The sequence below is a fragment of the Manis pentadactyla genome, chromosome 14 (assembly GCF_030020395.1).
Source record: "Manis pentadactyla isolate mManPen7 chromosome 14, mManPen7.hap1, whole genome shotgun sequence".
In the NCBI taxonomy this organism is placed as follows: Eukaryota; Metazoa; Chordata; class Mammalia; order Pholidota; family Manidae; genus Manis; species Manis pentadactyla.
This window is the reverse complement of record NC_080032.1, coordinates 2,766,517-2,791,607: the sequence shown is the minus strand read 5'-3', so window position 1 is coordinate 2,791,607 and position 25,091 is coordinate 2,766,517. Positions and strand designations below refer to the sequence as shown.

The 25,091-nt window shown below is 63.0% G+C and overlaps 1 protein-coding gene across 1 annotated transcript; it reads right to left on the bottom strand.

Moving 5' to 3' along the window:
• Window positions 1-124: 124 nt before the first annotated feature.
• RTN4R (reticulon 4 receptor) lies at window positions 125-24,786 on the bottom strand. Its single transcript, XM_057492183.1, has 2 exons — window positions 24,518-24,786; window positions 125-2,391 (listed from the first exon to the last, which is right to left on the bottom strand). Exons 1-2 carry the CDS (start codon window positions 24,537-24,539, stop codon window positions 1,004-1,006), a joined length of 1,410 nt encoding a protein of 469 aa, XP_057348166.1. The 5' UTR covers window positions 24,540-24,786; the 3' UTR covers window positions 125-1,003.
• Between the last annotated feature and the right edge of the window lie 305 nt (window positions 24,787-25,091).

The following is a 25,091-nucleotide window of genomic DNA, read 5'->3' as shown; positions in this document are numbered from 1 at the left end:
TCACTGCCTTCCTCCCCGGCTGCTCCCAGGCCCTGGCCCCAGGGAGACGGGCGCCAGCAGCAGCGGACTCTCCCCTTTGTGCGTCCTCACCCACCCAGGCCTTGGGAAAACGTGCGTGTGCATATTTTGCCTGTGCTGTGTGCTCTGTTTTCAAGCACATGGGTGCACGCGTGTATGCAGGGGCACGCAGACCCATGAGGGTCTGCGCTGGGGTGTGGCATGGTGGCCTCACAGAGCCCCTGAAGGCCTCAGAAGGGAGAAGGGTGGCCTCATGTACCAGCTCCCTACAAGGGCCACCTGGCCCACTGGCACAGGCTCCTCCTGGGACCACCCATGCTGGGGGCAGCTGGGGCTGGCTCTGGGGTGAAGGCCGGGACTTCCAGGGACCCCAGGTGGCACCAGGGCAGACGTTCCCACAAAGGCAGACTCCTCGTCCAGCTCCCAAGGGCCTGCTGTGCAGTCTGTGCTGCATATGCTTTCCCTGTTGCTGCCAGCAGCCCAGCTCAAAGGGAGATGGCCAAGGTGCACTGAAGTCAGTCCTCGTGGCTGGGAAGGGGCAGGGGCCCTGCATGTCCCTGGAGGCCTTTGTGGGCACTGGGCTGGCACAGAGCCACCTGCAGCCCAGGCCACATACCGGCATTGTGCAATCTTCCCTCTGGGGGCCCTGGTGCCCAAGCCTGGGGCACAGGTGCGCTTCCAAGCTCCACACCCCCACCGGCCGTGGCATCTCCAGCCTGAGGGGCCACTGTTTAAGAAAAGAGCTCTTTATTCCACATCGTCCGATAATTTTACACAAGTAAAATAAAATGCATATCTCTGTGTACCGCGATCTGGGAGGGAGGCAGTGTTCTGGAACAAACACCGCGGCCACGCCCTGTAAACATGGTGGGGTGGAGACGGGGTGGGGGTCGGGGGTGTCCTTCAGGGAGGGCCCACCACCCATGCTGGCTGGCGGCGTGGAGGGGCCCTGTATGTACACACACCGACTGCCAAGAAAGGCGGGTCAGCAGGGCCCGAGCACTGTCCACAGCACCAGCGCCAGGCCTAGCAGGGCGAGGCTGCAGGCGGTGCCCGGGGCCCTGGAGCCCTCCGTGTCAGCACCGCCCCCGCCCGCCTGGCCCAGACGGCACTGGCTGCGGGTGCGGTTTTTGCGGGAGCAGCCCGGCCTGCGGCGAGGACCTGTGGGGGGGGGCCCTGGGGGCTCAGAGCCCCCAGGCCGCAGTGCGGTCAGCGGGGGCTCAGCAGAGCCAGGTAGGGTCCCAAAGGGAGAGTCGTTGATGTGCCGTGGGCCAGAGCCATTGCCTGGCGGGCTGTCACCAGGCAGAACCCGTCCCTTGAGCGCGTTGCCAGCCGAGGCTGGGCTCCCGGCCTCCAGCACTGAGGCCTTATCTGCGGCATCCGGCTGGCAGCACTTGGGCAGTCCCAGTGGCTCCTCACCAGCAGGCCCGCCGGTCCAGAAGGGATGGGAGGGTCCTGTGGCCACAGCACAGCCCTCCAGGTCAGAGGCGGCCAAGCGCTTAAGGTCACGGCCAGCCAGGCGCAGGGGCAGGGTGCAGGGCAGCTCAGACGAGGAGCCTCGGAACTGCTGCAGCCAGGCCCAGAGCGGGCGCGCCCGGCAGTCGCACACCCAGGGGTTGTCGTTGAGCCGCAGGTACTGCAGGGCACGCAGGGGTGCCAGGGCCTCTGCGGGCAGTGCTGAGAGGTTGTTGGCAAACAGGTAGAGCGTCATGAGGCGGCCAAGGTCGCGGAAGGCATGGGGGTGCACGCGGGCCACGCGGTTCTGATGCAGGAGGAGGCGGTCGAGACTGTGCAGGCCGCGGAAGGCGCGCTCAGGCACGCTGGGGATACGGTTGCCGTGCAGGAAGAGGTGAGTGAGGTTGCCCAGGTCGCGGAAGGTGTCGTCGGGCAGGGCCTGCAGCCCGTTGTCCTGCAGATATAGATACTGCAGGGCAGCCAGGCCACGGAACAGGCCAGGAGCCAGCTCTCGCAGGCCACAGCGGTCCAGGTGCAGGGTGTGCAGGCGGCCCAGGCCATGGAACGTGGCAGGGTCCACGGCATGCAGCTGTGGGTTGTCGCTGAGGTCCAGCTGCTCCAGGAGGGCCAGGCCAGCGAACGCAGTGGCATCGATGTGGGCCAGTGCATTTGAGTGCAGCCACAGGATGGTGAGGTTGCGGCAAGCACGGAAGCCTGTGGCTGGCACGTGCACGATGCGGTTACCGTGCAGGAAGACACGCTGGCTGGTGGCCGGAATGTCAGTGGGCACAGCCAGAAGGCCCTGCTGTGGGCAGCTCGTTGTCACCTTGGGCTCGTTGTAGCACACACAGGCACCTGGGCACGGCGCTGCCACCTGCCAGGCCTGCAGCCACAGCACCCAGGCCAGCAGCTGGCTCCCTGTGGGCAGAGGAGGTGCAGTTAGAGGGCAGGCGCCCTGTGAGGCTGCGAGTCATGATGGAGCCAGGCTGGCTTCTGGCACTAGGTCTTGGGAGGGCCTGAGGGCAGGCCCAGGACATGCTGTCTTGTCTCCCCTGGGAACTCAGGTGCTGGGAGCCCGCCCAGCTCTACATGCCAAGTGGGTGCACCAGAACCTGGCAGGGGGTCACTGGCTCCACGCCAGAACCCTCTTCACTGACGCCCCACTCCATCCTGCCTGGTGCTCAAACCACTGGGGGTTCACCAGATCACTGCCGAGGCCCACCTGAACGCCTCCTGGGATGGACACTCACACCTGCAGATGCCTTCACAGGACTCAAGGAAACACTGACTCCCTGGGGCCTGCCCTCTGTCCCTGTAGGCCCCGGGGCTGTCCCTGCCTATCTTCTGACCCACCAGCCCAGGCCAGACCCCCTCACCAAAGACCTTCCCCAGGTAGCAGACCCCGACCCAGGGCACTATACCCAGCCTGGTCTCACCAGCAGGGCCACACAGTCCAATAGTAAGGTCACTGCCTGCAATCCTGCCATCAGAGCCCTCCTCTTTGGATGCAAGGTCCTTTCCGCCTTCAAGAGTGACTCTGTTAAAATGTGAATCCCCCTGGGAGGGTCATGGCTTATCAGCTGACACCTGAGTTATCAGCTAACACCTGCACTGACAGCTAACACCTTCCTCGGCAGCAGGCTAAGAGCAGGATTCTGCAGGCTAAGTGCTGGGGCTGGAGCCAGAGGGGGGCCAGCTTCCCCCACCCAGAACTGTGACTTTGGGAGCCCGCTGCCCATGCAGAAGCTTGCCTCAAGCCCAGAGTCCCAGCATCCCAGCAAGCCCAGCACATTCCGCAGTCCCAAGGAGTGCGCCCTCTTGGACCTGATGCCCAGGTCTTGGGAGACCCCTCTCCACAGCCTGGGGGCCTCCTCGGTCCCTTGTGCTTTGCTGGCTGCTGGAGCTGGCCATTTGTTGATGCCAGCAACATGGCAGCCCAGAAAGGGGGTCCAGAGAGACGGGCCTGCCCAGGACCCCCCAAGCCCTGGGCACCCCTCCCCAATGGCCTTGCACAGGGGGTTGTGAGGGGGCGCCTCAGCCTGCTGCCCTTTTTAAACTGCTGACATCCTTCCCCAGCTCTCTCCTTACGGAGCTCCTTAGGAAAGCCAGGCCTGAATACGCCAGCTCCCACCAGCATCTCACCTGCTGTCATGGGACGTAAATGTGCTATGAAAACACCAGTCCTGGCCCGGAGGCCTCAGCGCAGAGGAAGACCACGGGCAGGTGGGGCGGGGCACCAAAAACTCACCCAGCCAGACTCTGGACCTCACTACTACAGTGGCCGATGTCACCAACTGCACCACGCCACTGACTGGGTCGCATCACCGGCCAGGCTATGTCAGCGGCCACCCATTGTGTCCACGTCCATCACATCACTGACTTGGCTGTCACCATCGCACCCTGCCTCGTGGCTCCCAGGCCTGAGCTGCGGTCTGTGAGCGCCACTGACGTCAGGTTCGGCTGACTTCCCTGGAATCTGCCACCTCCTCCAGCCTCCAGCCCTCCCCACCCTGGGCCCCGGGGGCCATAAGCCACATGCTTGGGGCTACTCCCTCCCTAAGGCTCCCCCAACCAGGGCTCCAGGGCTGAGCCTCTGTGGGGGCAAGTGGCAGAGTAGCCGCATGTCTCAGCCATGCTGGGAAGTAGGCTCCATTCCTGCCAAGCCAAATGCTTTTCGGAAACCAACTTCTGAGGGCTGGTCCCTCTGCAAGGGCCCCGCTGTCAGCTCAGCGGCCGGCGGTGGGCTTGTTCTTCGCAGCGGCCTTGGTAATTGGCTCCAGCCCAGCACCCCCTTGGGGCCTGCCCGCTGGTCTCCATGGCAACCCCATCGCTGAGCAAGCAGAGGGGGTATCTTTTTATGAGATAATCAAACCTAACTTTGCAGCGTGTGTTCATATTCACAGCGGGTGCCCTGGGGACATAGGAGCTGCCACCAGGTAGCAGAAGGGTGCCCCCTGACTCCACCCCAGGGCCAGACTCAGCCACTCACCTGACCCTCCCTGACCCTAAAGGCTCTCCTGGTCCTGTCCCCCAGCGTGTCCTCCAGGGCCTCGGCAGTCCCCTGAGCTAGTCTCTGTGGCCTTCAGGCCCACACCCTGGCTGGTCCCACCTGTCCACTGGTCGCCCCACCCCAGGCCCCATCCTGCCCCACCTGCCTCCCCTTTCTCTCTTCCAAGGGGCCCCTGGCGCCGGCTGGGCAGCCCGGCTCCTCTCGGCCCCACCGCCCGCTCCACCCAGCCTGGGTCCTCATTTTCAGCAGCACCCAGTGCCTGCTCACCTCTGCACACGTGGCAAGAAAACAGACCTGCCACAGCCCCGGCTCTCATACCCGAAACCACGGCGCAGCCCAGCTCCCGAGGCCCCTGCAGCCAGCAGGTCCCACACCGGGCCAACAGGTCACCCGAACTTCGCACAGACACGAGGCGGTCCCACTCCCGCCATCCCTGAGGCTGAGTCTCGCCTCCGTCCTCAGGCCGCAGCCCAGAACGGCTGGCTTGGGGGCGCTCCTCCAGCACCCTCCCCACGGAGGGTCCCAGTGAGGCTCAGGAGCAGTGGCCCAAGGACTCTCTGCTGGGGGGTAGTGGGGACGGGGACTGGACTCCACTCAGGGCCTCTCCCCCACAGCAGCCAGATGGGGCGAGAATGCCTGCCAAGGCCTCGGAGCCAGGCGCCCAGGCATCTGGGGGCCTCAGAACTGGGGTGTCCTGAAAGGCGCCTGCACCGCTCGCGGCCCAGGCTCCCCTTTGTCGGCACTGCAGTGGGGGGCGGCAGGGAGGGAGGGGTGGAGGCTTCTGGGTGGCACCAGCCGCAGGAGCCAGTGGGCGGCAGGCAGTGGCTGCTGAGGTCAGCAGCTCGGGAGTGGGGGCTGCTGGCGGCCGCAGACGCAGGGAGGTTCTCGGTGGGTTCCCTGGCCGCCACCATTCCGGGTGCCCCCCAGCCTGGCTGACGTACACTGGGGTGTGGCTCCTCCGAGCCCTTGTGGGGACACAAACTCACAGCAGGGCCGGCAGCCTTGTAGGCCCACAGCAGCAGGCCCTTGGGCCTCCCGCTGCCGTGGGGTGGCAGGAACACCGCTCCAGGGGTCGTTGGGATGGCCCACCAACTGGTAGAAGGTGGGAGTCAGACGGGCATAAGAACCGACTTTCTCTTCAGAATCATGAACCCATGACAGTTTAGGAAAACTGAGGCTGTGAACAGTTATGTCCCAGCCTGCGCCCACCTGGAGACGGTCCAGAAGGAAGAGTGGGCGGGGTGCCCACCCAGAGGCAGGAGGCACACCCAGCCCACACTGAGGGGCAGCCCCTGGGCCTCAGCAGGAAGGGGGCCCAGGGTGAGCGCTGAGCCACCGCAGTCGGGAGGGGATGTCTCCAGGGAGACCCCAGGAGGCGGGGGTCAGCAGGCAGCTGTGGCACAGCCAGGACACCGTCAGCTCAAGACCCGCTTCAACTCCAGGAACGTCCGGGGAAGGGTCACATCACAGACTGTGGTTACACGGCAGGACAAGAGGCCACAGCTCAGCACACCGAGGCCAGAAATAGCTCTGGACAAAGGTGCGGGGCTGGTACCATCCACACACTGCAAAGGGTCAGGGCACCCTGGCAGTTCTGAGCTCACACCCCTCCCCCGTGCCTGCACCCCAACCCTGCCAGCCTCCAGCAGGGACTGGCTCACCCACCCGTCCCCACCAGCCATCTGTCCCGCTCGGTCTTCACTTTCACCACACTAACCGCCCACCCACCTTCCCGTTCTCCGGCCCACAGACACGTGCAGGGGCACTGTGCATGTCCAGGGGCGTTTCCCAGATCCCCTCCGGCTCCGGGCACTGGGGAGGAGACTGGCAGCAGCCCCGTTGGGGTAGCCGGCCCAGAGGGGGCCCTGCAGCCCCGGGGGTGTGGCCACCAGTTCCTGCTGCCCAGTGTGCCCTTCGAGGCCCTGCTCCTTATTGATTTTTCTTGGGGTGGCGACTGCAGGGCAAGGCAGGCCGGGCCAGCCAGGTTGATCATGGACAAGGTCACCCGCCTTGGAGGACGGCAAAGGACCCGGGGCCCAGCAGTTCCAGGCCAGCTGTGCGCAGTCGGGGAAACTGAGGCCCGGCATGGGCAGCCTGCCTGAGGTCGTACCCTGGCTCTTGATTGCACTACAAGCGCAGGCAGGTGGGGGCTGGGCCCCTCTGTCCCCTGAACGCCCCTGGGTGTCTGGTGTCTTTGCTCATTTTACAGGTGAGGAAAGAGGTCTGGTGGCAGGAAAAGCCTACAGGATTCCCAGCCCCATGGCATCTGGGCACTGAAAGGCCTCGCTAGGCAGTCACGAGTTAAAGCTCCCTCCCCCTACCTATCACCAGCCCCACCCTGAACCCAAGCTTTATTACCCCCAAATTTCGAGCCAACACAGCACCTGGCAGGCAGCCCTGGGCCCCATTTGAGGAAATTGAGGCCGGCAGTGGAGGAGCCTGGCCCACGAGTGCTGGGGGCTCTGGCTGCACAGCTTGCCCTGCTGGCACATTCCCTGCGGGGGGCCCTGTGACAGGGTCTGCGCGGGGCCCTGGAGGCACAAAACCAGGGCGTGGCCCCCGGCTTGTGGCACCTGTGGTCCAGGAGTGAGCTGACCACAGATGGTCACCTGCCATGAGGCATGTACCGTGTGGGGGATTTAAGAGGCAACGGATGGATGACCTGGCCCCAGACGTGAGGAGGATGCCTAGGGGAAGCCCCAGAGCCCACTGCCAGGGTGGGGTCCAGGCAGACCCTCTGACAGGATCCTTGACCCAGTGACCAGGCCTTGGGGATTGGCCAAGGCCGGGCCGCTGGCCCTGAGGCTCTGGAACCTCTGTGCAGCCCACATGTCTCCACCTCAGGCCCACCTCCCCTGCCCCCCGTGCCCCCCCAAGGAAGCCCCGCCCTGGAGGCTGATGACACCAGCATCTGGAGGCTCTGTCCAGCCCCAGGACACTGCCACTGCAGGCCACAGGCCTCCGCCCAGGGACGCAGGCAGTGCGCCTGCCCCCACACACACTCCATCAGGTCACCGGCACCTCTGCCCGATCGCCTGGGGGTCTGTCTCCACAGCCAGCTCACCACCACCCCGCAGCTAATTCAATCCAGTGGCCATGTGGGCTCAAGCCCCCAGAGGATGCTAATGAACCGGCCAACATTCCCGGGTGGGGGGTTCAGAAAAGGGGCACTCCTCATGTCAGGGGTCTGGGGCCTGCATTGCCACACACCTGGCATCATCCCCATCTCCTGCCCTGACCCCTTCCCACACAAGCTCCTGCCTGGGACTGGGTGCCTAGCCCAGCAGGACCCATAATGCTGGGTCCCACCCTCCCGGCAGGATTGCCCGCCTCCTCCCAAGACCCTGCTTTGGCCACCTGCATGAAGTGCCAATCTTGAGAGGCCCCGAGTGTTCACCTCTGAGGGGCAGAAGTGCACACTTTAGGAGTGCATCACAGGGGCACATGCCGTAGGGGTGCACGTCATAGGGGTATGCACTACAGGGGCACATGCCTTAGGGATGCACACTATGGGGGTGCACACTATAGAGGTACATGCCATAGGGGCACATGCCATGGGGTGAAGGTCATAGGGGTGCATGCCATAGTGGTACACACTAGGGGGTACCTGCCATAGGGGCACGTGACATAGGGGTACACACTATAGGGGTGCACACTATAGGCACCTTCAGCTGCTGGGGCCTGGGTGGGTCAGGGCACAGGGGGTGAGCTGGCCGAATGGCAGACGGCTTGCCATGAGGAGGCTGGGCAGGTGTGGGGCTCGCTTCCCAGGAACCCGGGCTGCACAGGTCTTCTCGCTCTGCAGTGGGAAAAGACCGGCTGGCACACTCCATGTGCTCGAGCCTTGGCCACTTGTCAAACATTACCAACAAGGTGGGCAGTGGCCTCTGCCCATGCAGGGTTTATTCTCCTATGAAAAGACAAGTGCAGGTCTAGGGAGGCCCTTGTCCATTCGCCTGCCAGGATCAGCCCATCCTGTCTCTCTGCTGCCTCGGAGCAGCCTCGGTCTGGAGGGCGCAGCCGGACCACAGCCCACCTGAGCTGTCCTGGGACAGCCAAGCTCCCCGACCAGGGCAGTGCAGGCATCTGCAAAGGGCTTTCCATCTGCAGGGAGCGCAGGGGCTTTGAACCTGAGCTGGGCCGGTGCGGATGGGGGCAGCTCCCGCCAAGACTGTGGAGAAGCCCACTGTGGCCAGGCTAAGAGGGAAGGGGACAAGATTTCAAGAGGCAATTACTTGGCCAGGGATGCCCTATCCAAGGCAACATCAGCTGAAACCGGGCACCATGTCCAGGTGGCCAGAGTGCAACCTACCATCGGGGTCAGTGGGGCCTGGCGCCTCCTGTCCTGCCAGCGTGCAGCCACCCACCTGCCAGCACCACCTGCCTTTGTATTGCGTTGTCTGCACACACCACACCTGTGTGTTCACCAGGGCTGCTTAGGGGCTACCACAGCCAAGGGGGGTAGTTGCAACACACCGTGTGGCCTACAGAGTGGAAATTATTCAGTGTCTGACTCTTCTGAGAAACGGTCTGTCCACCGGGCTTGTGGTGAGAGCACAGGTGTGCCTGCCGCAGGCCACCCTCACCCATACAATGGCCTCTGGGAGGTCATCTGAACCCCCACCTAAAGAAAAGGAAGCCAGTGGTCAGAGAAGGCTGCTGTCCTGCTGAGGCCATGTGGCTGGGATGGACAGAGCCTGGAGCCCTGTCACGGGGCCGGAGGACAGTGAGGAGAGAAGGTGACCCCAAGCTGGCACACAGGTCAGAAGAAAAATAATTATTTTGCTAAAGAGGATGTCAGGAGGCTGGCAATTAGCCACACATAAAAGATGGCAACTTAAAACACCAACGGCAGAGGGGGGATGTCCAGGTACCGGGAGGGGGCCCAGTCCCCCTCCAGAAGACCATGACTTCAGGGAGACAAATCCAGGGGGAGGTGGGTTTGGGTGGGCAGGGGGCCTACGGGGCCACGGCCCCTCCACACCCATCCACCTGTACCCTGCAGGCTCTAGGGGCTCTGTGGCCAGGTCACATGAGTGTGGCTTCCCCCACGCACCACGCGTCCCCATGGGCCGGGTGCAAGTCAGTTTTGATGCACTTCCCAGGATGTCAAGATTCAGGCCTCAGCTGACAGGACCTTTCCATTCAAGAACAAGGAAATATTAACAGTGGTGACTCCATCTTGGAGAGGATAAAGGCACGAGAGTGTGGGGTTTCTGTGCCAACAGGCTTCCCTGGGCCACCACGAGGTCCCCTGGCCAGGGTCCTGAACAGAGTGTGCCATGGGGCCAGCAGTCCTTTTCACCATCACCATCATCACCTCTGGATCACAGGCAGCCAGGAGCCGTTGTGGCACATGGCCAGCCTCTTGCAGGGTGTGGAGTGAGCGGTGGGCCAGCGCTGGGCAGACAGCAGGCACTCCTCAGAAGGGCGGTGGCCCAAGGACGCTCATGGGGCGTCAGTACCATGAGGCTGCCTGGGCTTCCTGGACAAGCACGTCTCCCAGGGAGGCCCTGCCTGTCCACACAGTGCCCAGCCCGGGGGAGGAGGAAGGCGGGGAGGTGGGGCCCATGTGGACCTGTTTAAGGCTCCGGGACGTGCTAGGTGAGGGAGTGATCACCAGTTCCCCTCTGCAGACAGGTGCAGACACAGCCGGGTGAGCAAGCCGCAGCACCGCAGCGGCTGGGGCAGCGTCCGCACAGCAGAGACCGCCACTCCCCCTACAGTGGGCCAGCCTTGGAGCCCCACAACCCCGAGCTCTGGGTCCACTTGTCCCTGGCCCAAGCCTTCCATTCCTGGGCTGGTTGGGGTGGGCTCTGGTGTGTATGGAATCCCTTCCTGAGGATGTGCCATAATTATTTATCCAGACCTGGCTTGGCCTCACAAGCTGCCCGTCATTGTGTAGCTGAACTCTGAGAGATGCTCCCCACCAGCCACTGCGTGTCCCCAGTGCAGGCCCTGCCAGGTTCCCACCCCCTCCCCCAGGGCAGGGCCGTGTGCCGCCACCCCTGCCCTGGATATGAGCTGTGCAGCCCTGCATGGACGGCTGGGGGAGCTGCTGGCCTGTTCTGTCTCCATGCCAGTGACACGAGGAGGACAACATGCCAGCACCTGCCTCCCGGGGGCCCCAAGGTGCCTCCAGTCTGGAAACCCCACAGAGCACCCCCATCTGGCTCCTGCTGTGGCTGGCATCCTACCTCCCCAGATGCCGGTGTGGGGTTCTGCCAGCCTGACCCTGGTCAGCCCCCTCTCAGGTGAGGAGCCCACAGAGCTGACACCATAGCTCGGAGTTGGCAGCCCAGAGTCATACACCAATCACTCAGCTTCCAGTCGTCCCAAGGCCACTCCAGCCCTGCTTCATCCAGGAAAGCCCGCTTCTAGGCGAGAGGAGGGCAACAGAGGCCAGGCTCCACTGCAAGCACGCCTAGGGCCACTTCCCGCCCTCGGGTGAGCTCAGCCCCAGTGGAGAGCGGAAGAGCGAAGACAGGCCTGGGACCCAGCACAGCCCGACCCACCTCATGGGAGGCCCCTGCCCTCACCCAGCATGGAGTGCAGTTGCTGCGGTTCCTCATCGACACTGGCACACTTGGTGGCCCCTCTCTGCTCACCCACCACCTGTGTTGGTGACATGTGTTCACCCCCGTCTTGAGTCCCAAGGTGATGGTGACGGAGTATGTGCTTAGAGGAGCACAGAGCAGGGTGATGGGCTGCTACCCTGGAGAGACACCCACAGAAGGGGCCTTGATCATGGGCTTTGGGGGGCCAGGGCTGCTCCTGCTGGTTACCCAAACCAGCTAGTATACAAGACCCACCCTCAACAGAGCACCCAACCACATTTAGTGCTGTCCTAGTAAATGTGACCAGAAAACTGGGGCCTGGAATAGGTACCAATGCAGACAAGGAGGAAATCAACTCTACAGGAAGCAGAGACAGTGCAGGGAATAGATAAAAATTAGGGAAAAATCTAATCAGTGTCCTGGTAGAGATAGAAGAGGACTTAAAACAAGAACAGGGTGCTATGAACAAGGAGCCATCAGAAAATGAGAATGCCCGGAAGATAAAAATAGAATTGCTAAAATTATAAAACATCAATAGAAGAGTTGGAAAACAAGGTCAAGAAGTCTTCCAGAAAGAAAAACAAAAAGAAAAGGATCAGAGAATGAGATTCAGAAGACAAATACAGCTCAAACACCTGTCTTAGGGGAGTTCCAGAATGAGAAAGCAGAAAACAGAGGACAAAAAAGTTATCAAAGAAATAATACCAGAACATCTCCCAAAACTGAAGACCCAGCCCTCCACTGGGCAAGTGTCTAGCACAACAGATGACATTTACAGGGAGATTTCAGGATTCTTGGAGCCAAGGGAGGCCTGAAGCCCCCAGAGGAAAAGCAATGTGGCACCAGCCTTCTCCAACCCACACTGGACCCCAGGAAGACAACACAATTGCAATGGCTTCAAGGCTCTGAGGGTACGTTATTTTCAACATGGAATTCTGGAGAGGACCAATCCAGTCTGAATAGATTTGCTAACATTCAGGGACTTGAAGAATGATTCTTTACCGTGTTTTCCTTAGAGAGTTCATGGGGGGTGTGCTTCAGCTAAAATGAGGACATAAACCCAGAAAGAGAAAAACATGGGGCCCAGGAAACACTGGGTGATGAGGGGAAGTTCTGGCAGCTAGGAGGGGGCCACAGCATGATGGCCAAGGTAGGGGCAGCAGGACAAAAGCCTGGGGTGAGACCCAGAACCCCTGAGGTGGAGAAGAGCGGGCACATGAGGGCAGCAGATGGGACAAGAAAGAAAAGATGGAGTCAACTGTAAACTCCAGGAAAAACAGAAGGCCAGATAAGTGTGCTAAGGTCACCCTAGTACACCCCTGTGGTGGAGCAGTGATGGGCATTCGTGTGATCTGGGGTGGAAAACACTGGTTCTGAATTTAACTGATGGCAGAGAAACCCACACTGGGAAGGTGCTGGAGAAGAGGGGGCTCGGGTAGGAGCCACAAAGCACGAAGGTGACCACTTGGGAAACAGGGAACAGGGCGACAGCGGCTGCTTCAAGGACTGGGGGCTGGTCTCCAGGGATGCTCTGGGCTCTTGGTTCCAGAGGTCTCTGCATCTAGACGGACACTTGAAAGGACAGATTCTGGCCTGACAACACCCAGTTGGGTGCGCAGACTTCGCGCAGCCCCTTACCCAGATGCAGCTCTGCCCCAGCCCCTCTTCACCACCTCCCTGTCCCCAGTTCACAGATCTGAGCACCCCCCCACTCCAGGATGAGGAACCCCAGGGACAGGATAAGCAGGAGGTAAACCCAGCAGGGGGCCACATGCACGTTGGACCTCTAGCGTGGGGGTCTGTGGCTCCCAGGGAGGGCTCACCATGACCTTGGCTGGGCACATACAGGCTTCCCTCGGCTTCTATGAGGCCTCCTATTATGCTTCTGAACCCAACTGGCAGCATGCAGGCAGGGGTGATGTGAATAAGTAATTGTTCTTCTATTAACGAGTGATAAATTATTCCTATATGATTGCATGTGATAATTCTTCCTTATTTGAAATCAATTTGGGATGAAAATTGTGGGTGGCTTCTCAGCATGGGGGTGGGAGGCCCAGGCGCTGCCATCTCCTGGAAAAGCAGGTCAATGTATTTCGGCTACTTCCTGAGGCAGATGTACCGGCATGCAGGAGGGGGTCTGCCACCCCGGGGCCACCTCCTTCCCTCAGCACCTGCCCCGGGGGCATGAAGAGGCCAGCACAGGCGCCCTGGCATAACGTCTGCCCACCAACACCTGCTGGAAGCTGCAGAAGAGCCCAGCCCACCCTATCCCCCTGGAACCAGGGCACAGATGCCTCCAGGGGTCTGTGGAGGGTGAGGAGCCCTAAAGCCCACAGGCATGGGGGGCATGGCCAGGCCACCGGGGCTCAGGAGCCCACCTGCAGGCACGTCCACTCTCTGCCCATGTAACCCTGAAGACAAGGGAAGCCTGACCTTCCCTCCCACGGAGGACATACCCAGTGCCCGGCTGGCCTCCCGCACCCTCTTGCCCAGGTTGACCGTGGCTCAGCTTCATCGAGCTTGTAAAGGCATTTGCCTTTTTCCTAAAAATTTTCCTAATAATTTCCCAATATGCCTGCTCCAATCCTAACACACAAGGGACCCCAGGAGAACCCAGGCCCAGGCAGGCAGACCTGGCCCCCCACCCAGTGCTGCTGGCAGGCCCCCACCTTCTTATCCGTAGAGCACGAGTACAGGGATGGCACACTGCAGACACTCACTAGCCACCAGGCACAAGGGAGGACTGTGCTTGCAAAGGCCTCCCTCACAGGGGCCCTGCAGTCCTGGCAGCCCCACAGGGCCAGCGGAGCCCCCTGCAGAGGAGGAGGCAGATGCACAGGGGAGGCCCGACCTGCCCAGAGCAGTGCCCTGCGACTCGGGCCTTGGTGCCTCTTGCAGTTAGCACGCTCTTCCCACCCCCACGACCCACTGGGCACACTGAGTGCAGGAAGCCAGGCTTCGCCCATCCGCCGACCCCCTGAGCCCGGCTCAGCTCAGGCCCTGCCAGCGACCTCTCCTCTCAGGCCTGGGTTGGTTGTCTGTGAAATGGGGAAGGCTGGGTCAGGGCACCTGACAGATCCCCAGGGTGGGGGCGCCGCCCAGGGTCCCCCAACAACCCCTCCTCCAGCCACTGCCCAGGCACCCACTTCACCCCAGATGTCACTGGCCTACTCAGCAGGCCTCTGCGTGTTTCTGCTGCTTGCTCCCCTGACTCCCTGGCTGTGGCTCCGTGGCAGCAGGACCGTGGCTGGTGGCTATCACCCAGTAGGTTCCCCATAAGTGTTTGCAGGAAATGTCACCACTGGGGCGAGCTGCAGCCCTCCTGAGGCTGTACAGATGGGACCTCCTGAGGATGTCCTGGTCCGGGGTCCATGGAGCACATGGCCACAGCACCCCAATGCCAAGAGCGGCCTCATTTCTGTTACAGGAAGAATGCTTGCGTCTCCCCCAGACACATATGTTGGAGCCCTGACCCCCTGTGTGGCAGCACGTGGAGACGGGGGTCTCAGAACACGACTGGGTTTAGATGAGGTCATGAGGGCGGGATCTCGCGGTGGGACCAGGGCCCTTGTAAAAGAGATACGGATTGTTTTTGATCTTTCCACATGAGGGCACAGCAAAAAGGTGGTGTTTGCAGGCCTGAAGAGCTCTTGTCCGACACCGGCCCTGCTGGCACCCTGATATCAGACCCCCAGCATCCAAACCTGTGAGAAAATAAATTTTCGTTGTTTAAGCTGCCCAGTCTGTGGTATTGTGTTATGACAGCCTGAGCTAATACAACTTCTTAAAACTCTGTTGTATTTTTCCAGATTCTCTACAATGCACATGAGCTGTTAAAACTGGAGCATTTTCAGTTTGTTCTGTTTGGCTTGTGAGCCACTGCAGGATGGGGTGGCCCTGCCCCGGGCCAGGTGGGTGAGGCTGCCCTGGGCAGCGGCCCAGTCCCAGAGCCCCGGGCCAGGGGGCCTCCCACCGAGGTGGGCCCTGCAGCGTGGGCACGGTTTGGGTGCCGGCTTTGCTCCGGTGGGGCCTCAGGTACCACCCCTTGGAACTTGCTCCTCCACCTGCAAAGTGCCGCTGACAAGACCGACCTCCCAAGGAGCAGAGGCCACAGACCCATGCAGGCCAGCACACAAAGGTGCGTGGAAACGCCCCGCCCACTGGCCCTGCAGGAGCGTCCCAGGGGCCCCTCCTGCTACCCCCCATCTGACAGAGGGGAGGGTCTAGTCCACCTAAAAAGGGGGCCTCACCCAGCCTGACCCCAGGACACACACTGGGCGCTGGGGCTCCTGCGGGCTTTGCTCAAGGCAGCCTCCCACCCTGCATGCTGCCCGATCCCCACACACACCCCGTTGGAAGGCTCCTCTCTCCAGAGCCCCACCATGCCACTTCTGAGGCCAGACCCATCACAGCTCGGTGCCCTCCCCATCACAGCCCTGGCGGCATCCAGCCTCAGACCTGCTCTGAACCCCGCACTCAGCCCCTCAGGGCCAGGCCCTCCCACTGACAGACGCTCGGCAGGGAAAGGCATCAGCTGGGCCCCGGGGGTCCCGTGTGAACGGCCTGCCTGATGGGTCTCAAGCCCACCTGGCCCGTGGGGACAGGGAACACACCATCTGTGTCAGCCACCTCGAGGTAAATGGGCCACAGGGGCAGGAGTGTGAAAGCCTGACGCCCCTCCCTCCCCAGTTCCCAGGGCCCAACGAGGAATGTACTGCGTTCCCCTGGTCTGCCTCGCTGAGGAGGACGGTCTCGCCTCTCTCAGGCTTCACGTGATCAGGGCAGGGTGACAGCAGCGACGGCAGTGGGGGGGCACTCACACTTGTGCCCTGCCATCGTCCTAGGCCTCCCTGGGGGGCCGCGGCTCCCACCGCAGGCGAAGAATGGTGTCCATCAGGGTCACCATCTGTCTTGGCTGTGACGGGTCCTCTCGGTGACATCCAGGAGGTATGTAGATGGAATACCTTTATGGGGAGAGTTTTTCTTTTGCCAATTTTTTAACAGGAAGCCAGACACTTGTCACACCTGTCCCCACGTTAGCCTTTGTCTGACATTAAATTGGGGCCAAGGCAGGGAGATGAGAGACAGCCTGGACAGGCCGGTGTGCAGGGGCCACGTACCACAAGGCTGGGGGCACACAGAGCACAGGGCTGGCCTCCCGCTGGGGCTGGGGTGGGGCCGGGGGGGGTGCAGGGCCATGCCACTGTCTGGCTCCAGGGCCCCCACTCACCCTCCCAGCTGCAGACCCCAGAATCCCGCCTGCTGCTCCCTGCTGGGCCTCCGTGAGCTCCCCGCCTGACCCGTCTCCCTCGCCCCCTGTGTGGGGCCAGCCTAAGCCTGCCTTGAGCAGAGCCCTGCCCCTGAGTCTCAGGGCTTCTGCTCTGGCCCCTGGGCTGCGGCTCCAGCACAACTGTAACACCCAGGGCCAGTGTGGCCTCAATGGGGCCCAGTGTGGGGACCTGCACCTCGGGGTCCTCACCATCCTGTCAGCACCTGCATTAGCACCTTTCTGTCCTGGGGACCTTATGGGCTTGGGGTGCCCCAGAACCTGGGGGGGCCTTAGGGGTAGAATGTGTCACAGAAATCGAAGGGCCTCTCCTGCCCAGCCTGGGTCTGTCCTGAAACAAATGCTAGAAAACACTTACGGAGAGAATGGAGGGAGACATGGGTGACCCTCGGGGGCCTGCCCAGGGTCCCCCAACCTCAACCCGCAGCGTGTATCTTGGTGCCTGGCTAACCCCACCACAGGCAAGGAGGGCCCTCCCAGGGGACACGAGGGGTTACCTGCCAGGCCATACCTAGGAGCCCTCAGCCCCTCTACCAGTCCTTGCCTCGTGGGAAAGCCACCGATATGGTGCGGTGGGCACAGCGACAGCCCTGCTGCTCCCTCAGATGGCCCTGGGGTTCTCGGCCTCAGCATCCAAGCTCACTGGCCCCTACTTCCCATGGCCTCATCCCTCAGGGGTGACCAGCCAGCTCCCGCTGAGGATGAGTGGGGGCCGGACACACCCCAGGGGGGCGGGGAGGCCTCACCCAGGGCTGACGGAGGAGAGCAATAGTGGGGAACTCGTGGGAGAGAGCTTGGCTGGGCTCTGGGGGGGGGGGCGGGGCCCCAGGGTCAGGCGCACCCCGGAGGCTGAGGGCGGGCTGGGTGAGGGGCATCCTGTGTGGCCTTGGGTCCCAGAGTCCCCCGAGCTCCCCCAGTGAGTCCTGGTGACTGGCCAAGACTGGCTTTTTCCTGGAGTTCTGCTTGCAGCTATGTGTTCGGGGACGGGGCTGAAGGCCACACCCGGGGGGCAGGGGGCCCACCCTCCAGCTGCCTATACCCCACCCTCCTCCCACCACACCGTGAGGCTCATGCAGAGGGAACTGTGGAGCAAGGTAAAAGCAGAGGGACCCCAAATGTCCTTCTAAGTCAGCCTGGAGTTCCTGTGGTCAATCCCACATTGGGCCTCGGGCTCCTCGCTGAAGTGGAGATGCCCCAGTGGGGCCCAGAGCCCCCAGCTTCTGGCTCTGCCTGGAGCCTGAGCACCCTGTGTCCCCACCCCACTGGGGGCTCCAGTCCTCACCTGGGCTCCCCACGGTGTGAACTGGCATGTCACAGACTCCCCTCGGGACAGGGGGCAAGGACCTCATTGCAGAAGGACCGAGGGGGGCGGGCTCTGCAGAGGCTCCTGCGCCAGGAACCAGGCAGGGCGACAGGCCTGTCGCCACCCACTTGTTCTCTCGGGGCAGGGCAGCTAGGAAGGACTTGGGAATCCGAGGAGGCCCCAAGGAGGTGGGGGCCTCCTCACCAGCCTCTATTTCCAGAGCAAGCTCCAGCCCAGGGCAGGAGGGGCCCACCTGAACGGGAAGGAGCCCCAGTAGCGGGGACCATCCAATCCCCATGAAGGGCCAGGCTCTGTGGGCAGCACCTACCACTGACCCCCCCTCACAATCTCCTCTGTGACAGGGAGGCCCAGAGGGTGAGCGACCCGCCCGGGTGCACAGCTGGCTCTGAGCCAAGGCTTGAAGGTTCCCAGGGACACGCACTGCCCGTCCTCATCCGGAAGACATCCCTTCAGGCTGCTGCCATCTCTGTTCTCCCCGCAGGCCCAGGCCTCTGCTCATCTGAGTCCCGGAGGTGACTCAGCCACCTTGAGCAACTGACCTATGTCTGGTGGCAGTGGCCACCCCGAGGGCCAGGACTGCCAGCTCCTGCGTCTCTTGGGAGCTGACCCAGGGCAGTGCCCGGGAGGCCACCCCACTGCTCAGGGCTCCCTGCACCCTAGGGCAAGACCTGGGATGGATATGGGGATGTGGAGATGGGGAGGCAGCCACAGGTGTGTGTGCGAGAGGCTGGGAGCAGAGAGCCAGAGGAAGAGAAGGTCCCCAGGTAAGAGCTCCTGGCCTGGACCCGGAAGAGAAAGAGGCCCGTGGGGGGGTAGGCATGAGCGAGTCTGGGCACAGGGGCCCTGGTTGATGACATGTTTTAGGAAAGCATTTCACAGCCTGCATGGAAGACAAGATGGCAGCCAGGAGCCATGGGCATCCGTGGTCGTGGGCCTGGGAGGGGGGCTGGTCCACAGCAGGCCCTCAGTGAGGGATATGCCAGGTGGGCAGGGAGGGGTCAGACTTGACACTGGACTCATGGTGAGGCGGCATGGGGCGATCACCACCAGACAGACTGAATCTGGGGGACCTGGGACGCCCAGTGGAGCATCAGTACACGTGAAGGGGCAGCCCAGATGCTGAGACCCCCAGGCGGGCGCACAGGCCTGGCACACAGCAGTAAACATCTGCTACCCAGACACCGTCCTGAGGGCAGAGCAGAACTTGGTGGCAGGCCAGGCTGCGGCCTCAGAGCTGGCCCTGAGGGGGTCTGGGGACAGTGGTTTCCCAGCGGGCCTTGAGCCCTTGCCAGCCTTCCTGTCCACTCACTGGCCCTCACTCTTTACTAAGTACCTACTATGTGCCTGGAGCAGCCACAGGACACCACGAGCCAGCACACCCCCCCACTGACCGTGCACACGACCCCCATGCACCTTCCCCAGTGCCTAGCACCCCAACACCCAGGACGTCATGGCTGGGGACCAGCACCTCTGGCCAATAGCTGTGGGTTATAGATGAGGCCTCTCGTAACCAGAGAAGGGCGGGTGCTGCCTGAGGCCACACAGTGAGCAGGCCCTGCACTGGCTGATCCCACAGCTGCCCAGACTTTGGGGCAGGGAGATTCTGGCAAGTCCTGGAGCCACATCTATCTGGGCCCCAGCAAGATGCAAATAAAGGCAGCATCCCCACAAGGTCACAATGACTGGGACAAAATGAGGAGGACACAGTGCTGGGCCCCAGCAAGTGAGGGGAAACCTGAGAGGGCTCCTGGGAGGAAGTGAGGGCCGCACAGCCCCACCTTGGCCCTAGCCCCTCGACACCCCGCCCCCTCCCTTGGTGGGCCCCCCACCAGCTTCAGCCTCAGCCTGACATTTCCTGTGGCATTTGCTGCAAAGAAATAGAGTCATAAACCCAAAGGTTAGATTTGCACATTGCCTCACACTGCCAGGAAAAGCATGGTCCGTCCACCTACCCGGTGCCACCGTTGTGGGGTTTGTGTGGGATGGCCCACCAGTCCCTGGGGCCCTTACTGGGGACCCACAGGTCCCCCTCCCAGGCTCTCCAGGGGACCTCAGCCACTGTTTTCAAAAACGTGTTCCTGGGGACACTGGGCCCTGAAGCATGTCACCTAGGGGTGCCTGTCAGTGGCCCTGCCCACCCCGCTGCTCACAAACCCGAGACCCTGAGACAGAAAAGGAGCTCCATTAGCACCACTTAACCTGGCTGGTCCCAGTCTCGCTTGACCGTGAACCCCTTGCTCAATTCCCACCAAAATTCTGTAGCACTTCAATTCCACGGACTGTGATCTGTGACCAATTTCACGGACTGTGATCTGTGACAGCCGGTTAGGAGGGCCTCGGAGCTGCCCCAAGAGTGGAGGAGCACCCCACCCAGGGTACCGGGTGGGCTACCTCAACAAAGCCGGGGCAGCTCCTGACACCTGGCCCCTCCACCAGGGTCCCCAGGTCACCATCAGCCTAGCTCCCCGTGCAAGAGTCTAGATGGGGCTCACCACCTGCCAAGCCCCCCTGGGCCAACCCAGGACCCTGGTCTCTGCCCATGCAGCTCCGCCTCCGGGTCCTGGCCGCCAGGTCCTGGGTGGGGACAGGGTTGCAGGACTCTGCCCCAGGGCCTTTCATCCTCCCCGAGCAGCAGCGCAAAGCGGGCCACCGCAGAGAAGGGGCTGTCAGGGTGGGCTGTGGGTCTGGGGCAGAGGCTGCGTGAAGTAGGCAGGGCAGGACGGTCCAGAAGCACGGGCTGCACTGGGACGATCCTCAGAGCTGATGGTGACCTGGGGGCGGAATCTGGAGGAACACCTGAAAGTTGACCCCGGTGTGGGAGGGGCCCTGAGCCACCCCTAAAGCGGGGTGGGGTGGAGTCAGGCCCTCCGCCAGGGCAGGGGAGGCAGCACACGCCCCGCGACGGCGGAGGGGGTGGGCACCCGGCAGGGCCAGCACTGAGGACACGCAGTGGCTGGTGGGGAGCATCTCCCAGAGTCCAGCTATGCAATGACGGGCAGTGTGCGAGGCCAAGCCAGGTTTGGATAAATAATTATGGCGCATCCTCAGGAAGGGATTCCATACACACCAGAAAACTCATGAAGCCCAAAAATAGTTCCCAACGTGCAAAATGTTTAAAACACAGTGACAAAAGGACTTCAACACCGGCCAGGCCCACACACTCCGGTGATGGTGCAGGGTGATGCAGGGGTGGACGGCAAGCCACCCTCTGGCTGGGCTTCTGTTCTCGGCTCTGTGACCACCTGTCCTTTAAAGCATTCAATCCTGTAAATTCAGGAGCACAAGAATCACGTCCCTTTATTTGCAGGGTCCCACAAGCCAGGAATGAATGAATGAGTGAACTAACGGGTCTCAGCAAATAGTTTCATGAGCAAAGGCAGATCTGGGACTGGGCAGCCAGACCACAGGGCGGGGGGCAATGGGGTGCTGAGGCCAGGCCCCAAGAGAGCATGTGGTGGGGAGGCTGGCTGGCAAGGAGAGAGGGCAGCCAGGTGGCTCCTGTGGACCTCAAGGCCAGGCCCTGGATGACCACAGAGGGTCCGGCAGCCCTGGTGGGGGGTTAGAGGTCAGGGCCCAACAAGCTGGGGGTGGGGCAGCATGAACGTCACTGACCAGCCACAGCTGAGACCTCAGGAACCCACGCCAGAGCCAAGGGCAGGGGTGTCTAACACACACACACTCGGTCACACCCGCCCTCCTTCCACACTCACCAGCACACTCCTTCCTCACACACTCACTCATGCGCCATGGAGCTCCCTGACCTCTTTCAGTCTCCTGCCCCTTCCAAGCCCCGGCCCTGGAGGGCAGGCAGGGCGGCCCTGGGGTGGGCTTGGGCTGCCTCCACAAGCGGGGCCCTCCTGGAGCTGCGCCAGCGTCCGCAGGCATCCGCCACGAAGCCCCGAGTCAGGTGGGGCCAGAGGGCGAGGAGTGTGGCGAGCTTCTGTGCCCCTGGCCTGGGCCAGCAGAGGGGCTGAGGTCTGAGTCCAGGGAGCACGAGGGAGGCACAGGCCTCGCCATCTGTCACTGGCCAGGGCCAGCAACAAAACCACGGGCCTGGGGCCGGCCTCAGCCTCCGAGGGCAGCCACACTCCCTGCCCGGCCCCCAGAGCCCCGCACGTCTACAAGGTGCTTCTCAAACCCTCCACACGCTGCCCTGCTGGTCGCTGAGACCCACTGAGCCAGGCTCCCCTCATTCAGCCCTCTCCCCCACTTCTCATCGTGGCCACAGGAAGAGCGCCAGTCCCGAAGGCAGGAGCCCGGGCTGGCCATTGGTCCGCACATAGGGAAACGAGGCTCAGGGTTTCTGCAGGCGCCAGGCAGGTAAGGCAAGTGAGGGCAGAGATGCAGCCCAGCTCGGGAAACAGGTCAGGCACCACCTCCTGCCTCCCCCCAGCGCTCCCTGTCCTCCCTTGCCCCCGCCTGCCCATCAGCCCATGCCAACTCGCCTGTGACCTCTGTGGCCTCCACTGCCCCATCTGCAGATCAGTTAAGAGGGGTCTGGTTGGCAGTGCGAAGGTTCCAGAAGGACTGTCTTGTGTGGGAACCACTGACAGGGGTGGGGTCATGGTGTTTTGGGTATTTTGAAGGCAGAAGCACTGGGGTCAGAGCTCCATGGGGGACTCAGTCTTGAAATGTCCCCAAAAACCCTTGGGGTCAGCCTGAGGACTAGCCCGTGTCACAGGCGAGGACACTGAGGCACAGCGGGTGAGCTGTCATGCCCAAGGTCATACCCCTGGGGGGTGGCTGAGCCGGGCCCCAATTCCAGACTGCAGTTCTATCCCACACCCAGGATACAGGGCCTGACTGGCCCTCTGGCAGGCAGAGCTGGGCACTGACCGTCACCTGGCTGGGCCCCTGGCACAGAAACTTCTTTCTTCCTCACCTAAACTAGAGCGGGAAGGGGACAGCACCTGATTTACAGATGGAAAGACTGAAGTCTTCAGAAAGGTGAGTGGCTAGACCACTGCCTGCCCTGCCAGGGGCCCAACCTCCATCCTGCCCTTCTGTTTCACCCCTTCACATGCTACAAGGATGACCTGCTTGTCCCCATTCTACAGACAAGGGCACTGATGGTGGCTCAGGGACCAGGCAGTGTGGCCCTGCCTCTCCGAGCCCCGGCAGTGGGTCCCCCTCACCACCTTGATGGCAGGTCACCAACACCCTTACTGTAGCACCCACACAACACCTGAGGCAAGTGACATGCCACAGAACCCCTCACCAAGACAGCTCCCAGTGGCAGGGCCTTCCTGAGGTCACCCTGGGTCAGCCTGAGGGGCACATCCCTGCCCTCTGCTGGGCTGAGCAGCAGGGACTGCCAAGCGTGCCAGGGTCTGGCCTGTTTCTCAGTGTTGACCTCAAGGTTTAGAATGGGTCTTCCCTGCCCAGGTGAGTGCCAGCCCCCATGCCACCACTGCCCCAAAAGGGGCAGGGCACGAGTGGCTAGGAGCTCTTTTGCCTCACACTCTGGGCTGGGTGCACTGAGCCAGCCCCCAACGCTCAACCCCAGGGCTTCTGCTACAGACCTGGGCAAAATCCACCAAGCCGACCTGGGCACAAGGGGCACACACACCCAGAGGCAGAGACACATGCCAATGTACCCACAGGTCCATATCGTCTTGTGCACAGACACACATGTGCAGGCACATACTGAGTTATACACACACACACACACAAACACACACACCCGAGGCGCTGAAAAGGAGACTCCCAGGACAAGGGGGTAGGCAGCGAGAGATGGGGCCAAGCTCCTACAGCCTGTGTCTCGCCCTTTGTCTGTGAGCTCTGGCTGCCCAGAGCCTCCCCCTCAACACATGTGCATGTAGGCACAGGAGTGGGTCCCAATGAGGGGCCCCAGCATGCGCCAAGTGTGCAGACCACAGCAGGCATGCTATGTGCGTGTGTGTGTGGCTGTGGGCGTGCAGGCGGGGGCAAGGACACGGCTGTGCACCCACAGCATGTGTGCATGTGCACACTAGGGTAGTCTGGCAAGTGTGTGCACACGCGGTATGCAAGTGTGCAGCCCTTATAGACACGTGCACGTGCAAGGGAACGTGTGTGCAGCCTGCGGCACAGCGGACATCAGCAGGGCAGCCCGGGTGGGTACCAGTGGAGCCCCGGCCGGGCAGGGCACGCTCAGCTCTCCCTAGGGGAGGTCACCTCCCAGCCCCCACTCTCCAGATCTCACACCAGGTAGGGGGAAGGGTCCCATGAGGGCCGCCAGGGAGGGGTGCAGCGAGCCCCACCACCTCTCTCACCCATCATCGGAGCCGCAGGGGCCCTCAGGCTCAGGATAGGAGTGCTAGGCTGCCTTCTCTCATTGTCCTCCCTTGGGGGGACAAGGCTGGGTGTGCCCCGCCCCCCACGCCCTCTACTGTCACCAACGCCCCCATTCATTCCCGCCGAGGCCTGACCCCAGAGAAAGAAGAGGCCCTGAGTTGAGTCCGCGGGGCAAGGGTGGAGGCGGCTCGATCCCCCCACCTCTGCCCCGTACCCAGGTTTTTGCAAACATGCCCATTAACCCCTTCGCGGCCGGGGCGCTCCGAGGGCGGACCCCGCCTTTCCAGCCCGCAGACCCCACCCCGCTCCGGCCTGGCGTCGGGGGCCACCCCGACCCGCCACCCCTGGGCCAGCCGCGGCCGCCAAGTTTCCCGGCAAGCGGCAACTTTTCCTGCTGCCACGGGCTCCGCCCTCCCGGGGCCGGGATGCCCGCGGCCCCGGCCCGGCGCGGCACTGCGGTGGCCCCCACGGCCGCGCGGTGACCTCCCCCGAGCTTCGGCAGCCCCGGGCGGCCCTGAGGGTCGGGGCGGGGTTGGCGCCGGCCGGCCGCACCCCCCGCCGGCCCGGCCCGGGCGCTGCGCGGCACTCACCTCCGGCGGACGCCCTCTTCATCTTAGGGGTCGGGCGGGGCGCGTCGGGGACCGAAAGTCGCTCTGGGGCCGGCGCCCGTCTCCCCGCGGCCGGGTCCGCATCCAGGCGCCGCCGCTTCGGCCCGGCCTCGGCCCGGCCGCGGGACGAGGCTGCGCGCGCTCCGTCCGCCCGGCCGCTGTGCTGGCGGGGCCGCGGGCGCGGAGGGCGAGGGCGCGGCGGCGGCGCGGACTGGCGGGGCGCTGGCGGCGCGGGCCGGGAGCGGATGAATGTTTTATGGGATCATGTGGTTTGACGCGCACGGAATCCGCCCGGTCCCCCCCGCCGGGCCGGGCCGGGCCGGGGCGGGGCGGAGGCGGGCCGGGGCGGGGCCTCGCGGCGGGCGGGGCGCTCACCTGGGCGCGGGCCGGGCGCGGGCCGGGTGCCGGGCGGCAGGAGGCGCTCAGCCCGCCCGGTGCACCCGCGCCGCGCGGCCCCAGACAAAGGCGGCGCATTTCTGAAGAGGCGGCGGCCCCTGCAGGCAGCCGCGGGGATGGCGGCGCGGGCTGGCCAGGCGGTGGGGGTCCCCGAGGCTGC

Coding starts and splice junctions, on each gene's coding strand:
- RTN4R (XM_057492183.1), bottom strand. CDS start 24,539: ATGAAGAGGGCGTCCGCCGGAG. Junction 2,392..24,517: donor GAAGAGGGCGTCCGCCGGAG/GTGAGTGCCGCG, acceptor CTCTGCCCACAG/GGAGCCAGCTGCTGGCCTGG.